Source organism: Dipteris shenzhenensis, chromosome 24 (genome assembly GCF_047967505.1).
Source record: "Dipteris shenzhenensis isolate YYH24624 ecotype China chromosome 24, Dip_SZ_1.0, whole genome shotgun sequence".
NCBI lineage: Eukaryota > Viridiplantae > Streptophyta > Polypodiopsida > Gleicheniales > Dipteridaceae > Dipteris > Dipteris shenzhenensis.
Genome location: NC_141619.1, coordinates 31,367,225 through 31,377,419, shown reverse-complemented (window position 1 = coordinate 31,377,419; position 10,195 = coordinate 31,367,225). Strand labels below are relative to the sequence as shown.

The following is a 10,195-nucleotide window of genomic DNA, read 5'->3' as shown; positions in this document are numbered from 1 at the left end:
AGGGACATGAACATATAATGCTCCAAGGTGTGAGTACAAAACTTCCCACAATGAGGGGCATGGATGTATAAGTTTGCAAGATCAATTATAAGAAAACCCAAAAAAGGTTTAGGATTTAGGGTACAACAAAGAGGGAAGATGATTGGATCCAATCTAAAGTCCTCATTGAGCTCCTCATTTGCATCACTCACAAAGACTAAATCCATCTTATCCTCACCTACATCTCCATTGACTACAGATCTCTTGTCTACTCTAGATCCCTCATGTTCTCAATCTCTTGCCCTCTCCACATCCATCTTCCACTCTAAATCCTTGGTTCCCTCTCTATAGCTACCACTTAGTTTAGTCTAAATGCAACATGAATGGAAAAGATTATAAGAACATCAAGCTTATATAACTTCAAAGAACATCAACATTATATAACTTAAAATAAGCTCATTAGAATTAAAAGAAGCCAAAGACTTATCTCAAACGCAGCTACGTATTAACCATGTATAGTTGCTAGAACTAGCATTGATACATAAGCATTAAAAAAAAGTGTTGATAAAGGTTATTCTAATTACAATCTCTGTTGCAAACTTGCAATTTTTCCATGCCTCACTCACTTTGATTAGATACATTTTTATTTTCATATTGCATGTAAATTTTGTGTAAAACCTTTAGTATATAATAAGCTAGATTTAAGCCATAAGATAATTAATGAATGCATGAACCGCTGAAAGACAAGTGTACCATCACAAATTTGTGTTTTGTAATTAGTTATATTTTGAATCATTAGATGGATATTTCGCATGATCCTCTAATAAAACATCAAAACCATCATATTCATTAGGTGCTAAGGCTTCTATGTCCTCCACATTAAAGATAGATCCCCACATCTAGGTCTATGACTAGATCCAAAGAGCTTAAACTATCAATATCTTCTAGAGGTTGTAGAACCACTGGCTCATGAGGTATGAGAAGAGCATTGGAAGTGCTTGCTTCCATGTCAATCTATTGTGACATTGTACACATCACTTTCTTAGGGCAACTTGAATCACATACCACCATCTTTCATCAAAGCAATTTGGTTGGAAATAAATCAGAGAATAACTTATTAGGTGCATCAAAAATAAGAATATCTATTGATCAATAATCTTTATTAGACTCATTAACAATTGAAACCTCTATAGTCCTATCCAATAAGAATTGTAAAGAGGTGCAAGTATAGGTTCATAATGATGAGGTAGCAGAAATGTATTTAAAAGGTCATCCCAAAATGTCATTGTCAATGGAAAAAAAACATCTAAATCTTTTCTCACAGCTACATGATCCCCTTAATACACAACTTTGGGCCATTTCACATCTATTGTAAACATATTGAATTCTAGAAAGCTCACTTTCACGATAGCTTGTATCATTCCAATGTAAGCAAACTCACTTCCACTACTAGGGTATTCCTTGCACTAGCTTGAATCTCTTGGGAGAAGTTTTCCATGATTCCATGATCAAATGTGTTATGTTTCACATCAACCTTCTGTACACAAAAGTGACACCCTTGTGACTCCATTGCATTGAACACATATATTGAACAAAAGTCAGAAGAAAAATTAGTATTTCAAAGAAACCAATGCTATTTCCACTTCTAATCATAATAACCATAAAAGGAGGAGATCGCTACTTAGGTGGAGATTGTAGCCCTTGGTAATTTCTTATTCCCCTACTACTCATAATCTCTCCCATTTGGCAAGCCTCTGTAATTACGACGTGGAGCCATTCAGTTTCACACTGCCTTGGAAATAGAATTAAATCTTCTAGATACCTAACCCCGCTATTGCTTCTTCTAAAAGCTCTTCTGTCTTCTCTCATTTTCTTTTTGCCCCTTCATATCTTTCAATCCATTTCTCCATTCCTGAATAGTTATAAAGATAGAATGTGCTCATGGGTCTAGATACCTAACCCCGCTATTGCTTCTTCTAAAAGCTCTTTTGTCTTCTCTCATTTTCTTTTTGCCCCTTCATATCTTTCAATCCATTTCTCCATTCCTGAATAGTTATAAAGACAAAATGTGTTCATGGGTCTAAGTAAGGTAGGGTGGATAAAAAAGTATTCTTTTTGGCCAATTTCTTGAAGAGTACTTTTGTTTTGAATAGTATACTTTGGCTTGAATTTTGAACAAAAACTGCCGCCCTTATACATTGGATGCAACATAAACCAAGTCTCTATGAATAGAGTATCTAGGCCCTCTGTATGGGTCTCTCTCTCTCCCCCCCCCCCCCCCCACCTTCATAGACTGCCTAGGGGGTGAGGGATCACTACTAGGGTTGACCTCATGATACAGATATTACTATACGTTGATGACATATTCCTCATATCCTCTTCTGCGGAGGGGTTGCAAAGACATCTCGAGGTCCTAGAGGTGTTTTGCAAAGAGAGAGAGAGAGAGAGAGAGAGAGAGAGAGAGAGAGAGAGAGAGAGAGAGAGAGAGAGAGAGTTGATACCCAATCTTGGGAAGACCAATGTTATGATCTTCAACACCTCAGGCACTGTGCTTCATTGACATAGCTTGACTTATTGGGGTGAGCTAATGGAGATAATGCAGTCCTACACATACTTGGGAGTGAACTTCACAAGACCCATCTTCACAATGACTTAGGCAACTAGGGCATGACTCACATGGGAGTAGAATGCTTTGGCCCAGCTAGAGAGACAGTGGTTCCATGCACACTTTTATGATCCACCAACAAATGACTGGCTTTTTGACACTTTAGTGTGGCTGACTACCATGTATGTAGCACTCTTCTAGGGGAGTGATCTCCCCAATGAGCGCACCACCTGAGTCGATCCCACAAGACAAGATTAACCGTATCATATGATTAGATCTCCTCTAGGTACATATATCTCGGACTTATGGGGACACTAGGAGTTCCCCATCCGGATCTATTTCTATTGCGGCCACTTTCTTAGAGTATTGGAGGAGGGATTCATCATCAGACCCCTATGTCTTGAGGATAAAGGAGTCTCACATGCACTAAGGATCTCCATTCGATAGATGTGGTCTCATCCCATTAGCATAACTTTGACTCAGTGACACCACACCCAAAGCAAAGATTAAGTCGGGTCTAGTGATGGTGGTGAGATATATGAGACTTCCAACCTTCTTCTTGAACATAGTCACAACCTACAAGTAGTAGCCATCATCAACCATCTTATAAAATTTCCTAGCATATCCAAAACATATTGTCTTTGTATAATCAAAATACCATAATGTGAATCAATTACCTCAGTCCTAAGAAAGTTCCTTTTCTGTCCAAGATCCTTCATGTCAAATACACTTGACAATCTCTTCTTGATTGCTGTAATTTCTGCATTAAGGCTCCTCGTGATGATCAAATCATCCATGGATGTGATCACAATCACCATTTTTGGACCGTCTTGCTTCACATATATTGACCTATCAGTAGCCTTGGATTGCTTGAAGTGTATATTCAACATTGTTTTACCTATTCTCTCACACCAAGCTCTTGGAGCTTGCTTCAGCCCATACAAGGCTTTCTTCAACTTGCACACATGCATAGGGTATTTTCTCATGGACTGTGCTATTCTTTGCCACTGGGCTGAATGTATCATCATCCTAGTCCAAAACATATTTTGGGCATACCCTTTTGCAACTAACCTTGCCTTGTATCTCTCCACACTTCCATCTGATTTGCACTTTACCTTATAAACCCATTTGCAGCCTACAGTTTTCTTTCCTTTTAGGAGCTTGACAAGTGGCCAAGTGTTGTTCTTATTTAAAGCATTCATTTCTTGATCCGTGGCATCCCTCCAATCTGAATTTTTTACAGTGTCTTCAAATATTGAAGGCTCAACATGTTGCACTTTGCTATCCATGTATGCATAGTGCATCCTCACATATCCATTATAAGTCAATCTATCCATGGGGTGTCTCATCCTTTTCAATCTTTTTAAGGGCTGTGTACTTGCCATTTGTGGTGGCATATACTTTGAGGCATGCTTTGTTTCTTGAGCTTTAACAAGATATAAATCACTCCATCACTATTTGAATACTTTGAGGCATGCTTTGTCTCTTGAACTATAACAAGCCATAGATCACTCCCTCACTACTTGAATCCTCAACATTCTCTTCAACTTCAAATTTTTGCTTCCCTTTATCCACATGCTTGCTCCCTGTTGGGGCCTCAGCCCCAATAGGGAAAGAAAAGACATAAGAGACTGTCAAAAAATCTAGGGAGACATGAAACAAGAAGAAGAAGAATGATAACAGCTTGATTGTTGTATTGCATGGATGGAAGGGTATATATAAGAGGCTCATACCCCTTCATGGCTCAACGCTTGGCTCTACCCCCATACACATGGCACTCATAGTGGACTGTATGAATCCACAATACACTTGAGTAGAAGTCAGATGCCATATGTGCATGTGCAAGGGAGTACAATCCTTTTAGGCATTTCCAAGGCAAAGAACCTATGAGTGCGTAAGTGATAAAATTACTTAGTTAAAAAGAGCAAACATGGAATGCTACAAACTTTTTAAGGATTTGTTTCAAAGAACTGCGACACCACTCTGGCTTCTCACTCGCAACTCCACAAAAAAAAATCTTACCGCATAGAACCAAACACTTGGTGTAAGCACTCCATCCAATCTCTGATGTTGGTATGTCCTCAGCACCATGTATGGCTTCTTGCGACCAATGGAAATCTATTGGATATCCTTACAGAAAACCTTTAAGTGTGCAATTATTATAGAATCAATGTATAAAAAGATCCAAATGGCCCACAGTGCATGAGCTCTCTGGGTTAACCAAGAAGAGTGAGATGTTTTGAAGGAGTCCCCGAGGAGAATTGCCTTCTAGTTGACTGACTCCCCAATTTGGATCGGGGTGTACTTCCAAACTTTCCTAGCCTCATGACATGCGATGAGAAGATGGAAAACGTCTTCCTTTTTTAAAGGGCATCTCTTGCAGTATCTTGACTCCTTTCCTATCCTCTCACTTCTGCAATTGGTCCAAACAGCCTTATGGAGGATGAACCACAATAGGGCAGAGTATTTTTCAGGAATGTCTTTGTGCCAGATGAGTTGAAACCTACTTTGCCACTTAACTTGGTTATCAGCAAGTCTCCATCTTAAGTAAAGAGTTTTGGATAGGAGGTATAGGGAGCCGAGGGAAGCCCCTAATCCAACAATTTTCTTTGGCTAAGTTGAAAACATGCCCCCTTTTGCATGTAAGGTTTCCCTACCAAAGGATAAGCCTGCTCATAACTAGATCTTGGTCCTAGTTGGCTAATCTAAACTCCCTTCTAATTTTAGGCCATGTCTTCCATCTAAAGTCCTACTTGTGCTAGAGTTGATTCCACGTGTGAAGGTCTTTTTTAAAGACAATACTTATTTTAGCAAAATCAAAGTCATTAAGGGAGAACACTTTGAAGAAAACAAAAACCTATATAGAGTCAATGTCCATAAAGCCACCTTTTTCAAAAAATACTATTTGACTCTTAATTTACTCGAATCCTACCAAATAAATTTCCAAAGTTGGCTCCCCTTGGTTTGACAAGGTTTCGGGTTGCACAGGGCAGAGAGAGAGGGATAGTTTTTCCATTTGGGAGCTTTTAAGGGTACGATGAAATTGGAGTTTCTTAGAAGCAGCTTAGCCCAATCCGCCTGAGAATGTAGAAAAGCTTTTATCACCCAAAAGAAAGCCAACTTGTAGGAAGCCTACTGGATATCTATGACTCTAAGACCTTCCTCAACCTTGGGTCTAGTGCAAAAGGGCCACTTGACTTTGGATCTTCTTCTTTTAGAGTTAGAACCCCCCATAGGAAGTTTTTACAGAGTTTGATAAAAATTTCAAGGCCAGTAGTAGAGGGACACCAACAGGATAGACATAGGGTATAAGCAGTGATTGAGAACAATCCTTCTACCTGCAAGGTTAGCTTGGAACCCTTCTCACTTGTCAAGCTTGGTCCTGAAGTACTGTCCCCAAACCCTCGCCAAAGGGGCCTAAGGCATATTACCAATCCATCTTGAAATCCTCTGGCGACAGTACTAGGGGGGGCGTTACCGCCCCTACCTCCCCTTCATGGGATGGGTATAAACACGCCTGGGTCCAAAGCACGACAAAAAACAAACTCTAAGAAAAGATCAGGCTTCTCATACAATAATCTCCCACTTGAAGACTGATCATAGTAACTCCACTGTTACTACACTCACTAAAATTATTTGGATCTGACTGTCCCTCATATTGCTTCTCATTTTGGAAGACCAATTGAAATTGAGCAAGAACTCAACTTCTCCCTGGTTACGACCGTAGTCAACATGTTTGTAGGATTCTGGCTAGTATGTATCTTTTCCACTATTTATCCTTGTAAACAGATCGGATGAGATGAATTTGAGCTACCAGTGGCCTTCCATCAATCCTCAACATGACCAAATGTTGCATGATACATTGTGACAGTAATTGTGACACCTCCAGTCTAATCTTGTTGCAAATTGTGAGGCCCATTGATTATGGCCTTTTCATTTGTATGCCTATATAATGTAGCTGCTTTCCGTGTAAGACCTGGGCCCAAGATCAGATCTGGATTTGGCACAAGATATGGAGTAGAATCTCTAGATTGCTACACACCATAAATCTTTTCACCTCTATTACATCACTGGCAGGATTTCTCCCTGCCCCTGTGCATGTTTCCTCTGCTCCTCTATTCTACATGCATCATCACCCCTGCCAGCATTTGCATAAGTACTTGCCATGAGTGCGTACGAAGCAGCAGTTTCAGGATTCACTTGGACCAACTGCTGAAAGCATCTCAGCCCTAGTTCTGCTTCCACATAGATTTTGCAGGCATTGAGCAAAGCTGTCCATGTTCCTTCAGATAAACCAAACCACATCCCTTCTAGAGATTCCTCTGCTTCACACAAATGTCCTGATTGTACAAGAAGATTAACCATGCAAGTATAGTGCTCAATTGTTGGTGTGATGCCATATTCTTTGCTCATTGCCTTCAAATATTCAAGACCCTTGAATACCAAGTTGGTATGGCTGCATGCAGTTAAAAGATATGTAAATGTAATTGCATCTGGATTTACACCCTGTTCTTGCATATCCTCGAAACATTGCACAGCCATGTTGCCCTCATGGTTCATGCAATACCCATTTATCATTGCACTCCACGACACTACACTTCGAGCTGGCAGCTTATTGAAGACTTCTTGGGCCTCTGAAAGTGCACCACATTTGGCATACATATCAACCAAGGTGCAGCCAACAGAAAAATCTATTTCGAATCTCTTCTGTGCAATTTCAGTATGTATTTCTCGGCCTTTGCCTATGGCTCCCATGCTGCTACAAGCTTTCAAGACGCAAACAAGTGTGGTGGCATCAGGTGAGACACCTTCCAATTGCATCCATTCAAAACATTTCAGCGCTTTCTGACCAGGTCCATGCTGGGCATATTCTGCAATTATTGTGTTCCATGACACCACATCCCGAACTGGCAGCTTGTCAAAGACTTCCCATGCCTTGGAAAGTGAGCCACATTTAATATACATGTCAACCAATGTACTGCCAACAAGTAGATCCCTTTCAAACCCCTTCTGTTTTATATCAGCATGTATTGATTGACCCATACCTATGGCTTCCATGCTGCCACAAGCTTTCACGACACAAGCAAACGTGATAGCATCTGGAGAGATGCGCTCAAATTGCATCTGGTGAAAACATTTCAGTGCTTCCTGTTCAGGTCCATGTTCAGCATATCCTGCAATTAGCGTGGTCCATGACACAACATCGTGGACTGGCAACTTGTCAAAGACTTCCCGTGCTTCTGAAAGTGAGCCACATTTGACATACATGTCTAGCAACGTGTTGCTGACTGAATGATCTACATTAAATCCCATTTGTGCAATGTAAGCATGTACTTCTCGGCCCTTGCCTATGGCTCCGATGCTGCCGCAAGCTTTCAAGACACAAACCAATGTAACAGGATTCGGAGAGACACCCTCCAGTTGCATCAGTTCAAAAAAAGTCAGCGCTTCCTGACCAGATCCACGTTCAGCATATCCTGCAATAAGAGCAGTCCATGACACTACATTTCGAACTTGCAGCTTCTCAAAGACCTCCTTTGCCTCTGAAAGTGACCCGTATTTGGCATACATGTCAACCAAAGTGCTGCCAATAAAAGGATCTCTGTCAAAACCCTTTTGCATGATCATGATGTGAGCCTCTCGGCCCTTGCCTATGGCCCTAATGCTACAACAGGCTTTTATGATCAAAGTAAACGTGATAACATCTGGAGAGACTCCCTCCAGTTGCATCCGCTCAAAACATTTCAGAGCTTCCTGACCATGTCCATTTTCTGCATATCCTGCAATAAGTGCACTCCACGAGACAACATTTCGGACCTGCAGCTTGTCAAAGACTTCCTGTGCCTCTGGGAATGAGCCACATTTGGCATAAAAGTCAACCAAACTGCTGCCAACAAAGTGATCTCTACCAAATCCAATTTGTGCGATGTCAGCATGTAGTTCTCGCCCTCTTTTCACATCTTTCAGTCTAGTACAAGCTTTTAGTAAAGCCATAACCGTGAATTTACTAGGATGTACTCTATCCTCTTGCATTTTTTGGTAGAGGTTGAAAGCATGCTGCACTTGACCACATTGGATGTACCCTGATATGAGGGACGTCCATGAATGCTCACTCCGCTGATTCAACCGGTCAAATACCTGCTGAGCGTTGGACAAACTTCCACATCCTACAAACATTGGCACAATGTAGTTCCCAAGAGCTCTATGAGGTTCCAGCCCATCGTTGCAAATGTGTGCATGCACACGCTTGGCATACTCTAGAACTTTCTTTTTCCTGCACTTTTGCAAGGTGAAGTTAAACTCCTCAACCATAGGGTACTCAGCCATCCGGTCCAAAATATCGAGAGACTCGTCTAAGCTCAGCATATCCCAACTTGTGCCCTCTCGTGGTGGTTGTGAAAAGACCTGTTCTCTGGACCTAGAGCTGACCCTGTGGCCAGACCCTGCTAGTTCCTCCTCCAAGCGAGCGTCTCCAGAATTTGGAAATGCGTGTTCTTGCTTTGCATGCCAAGCAGAGGGTTTGTCTCCATCGATTCTCCCAAACTCAGCTCCCTTTTTCTCAAGCACAGCTGTAACGCAACCGTCCATACTACTTCTATGCATGGAATCTGGAGCCTTGAAGTTTGTCTGTTACAACTCAATTCAGATAACTAAATCAGAATAGCGGTTTAAAACCATGACTATTTATGAATTCCGTGCGGCCCCATTGATCTCTTACTTTGTTCTTTCTTAAGTCTCCCCACTGAGAGGGATCCACGAGATCCTCGTACCATAAATGCACCGTACGTAACCTGCGCTTCTTTTCTGCCAAAAGAAAAGCATTGAAAACCCGCCCGAGACGGAAATTCGATACGTTGAGGTCTTGCAAACTGAAAAGAAGTTTCTTAGAGAACGACCATCCGCAAGTAGACATATTTGGCGCGGATAAGTGGTTGGAGAATGAGAAACCTCGCCTCCTTGCAGAAAATTGCTCCACTGTGCAGGTGAGGTGATAGCGAGCACCTGGAAGATGATCATAGGAGGCAGGGGGTTCAGGGTTCTGCTCCGTCTACCTGGTCTTCAACTGGGAATCGCACACCACTCAGGACAAGTCCCAACATCATGAGCTTCTACGGGGGAGGCACCATGCATCTAGCTACCTGCGGACCGTGGACTCATGGCCGGGGTGAACTAATCATGAGCTTCTACAGGGGAGGCACCATGCACCTAGCTAGCTGCTGGGAGTGGACTCTTGGCCGGGTTGAACTGATCATGAGCTTCTACAGGGGAGGCACCTTGCACCTAGCTAGCTGCGGGCAGTGGACTCCTGGCCGGGTTGAACTAACATGAGCTTCTACAGGGGAGGCACCTTGCACCTAGCTAGCTGCGGGCAGTGGACTCCTAGCCGGATTGAACTAATCATGAGCTTCTACAGGGGAGGCACATGCACCCCCACTGCCTTGGCCGGATTGAACTAATCATGAGCTTCTACAGGGGAAGCACATGCACCCGGGTGAACTAAGCTGTACTTGCACCTTGTTAAGCTAATGATGTTGTTACAAGTGTCTTGTTAAGCTAATGATGTTGTTACAACTCTCTACAACTTCTTAATTGTCCGTTTTAAGACCCAAG

The 10,195-nt window shown here is 42.0% G+C and overlaps 1 protein-coding gene across 1 annotated transcript; it reads right to left on the bottom strand.

Moving 5' to 3' along the window:
* Positions 1 to 5,560: 5,560 nt before the first annotated feature.
* LOC147886488 (pentatricopeptide repeat-containing protein At5g27110-like) lies at positions 5,561 to 9,845 on the bottom strand. Its single transcript, XM_087395719.1, has 3 exons — positions 9,481 to 9,845; positions 9,303 to 9,388; positions 5,561 to 9,211 (listed from the first exon to the last, which is right to left on the bottom strand). Exons 1-3 carry the CDS (start codon positions 9,599 to 9,601, stop codon positions 6,647 to 6,649), a joined length of 2,772 nt encoding a protein of 923 aa, XP_087251845.1. The 5' UTR covers positions 9,602 to 9,845; the 3' UTR covers positions 5,561 to 6,646.
* Positions 9,846 to 10,195: the final 350 nt, after the last annotated feature.

What these genes read in the sequence shown, in the direction of transcription:
- LOC147886488 (XM_087395719.1), bottom strand. Translation starts at nt 9,601, where the DNA reads ATGATCATCTTCCAGGTGCTCGCTATCACCTCACCTGCACAGTGGAGC. An exon ending in AATATGTCTACTTGCGGATG is followed by an intron (nt 9,389 to 9,480) that starts GTCGTTCTCTAA and finishes TTCTTTTGGCAG; the next exon opens with AAAAGAAGCGCAGGTTACGT. An exon ending in GAGACTTAAGAAAGAACAAA is followed by an intron (nt 9,212 to 9,302) that starts GTAAGAGATCAA and finishes GAGTTGTAACAG; the next exon opens with ACAAACTTCAAGGCTCCAGA.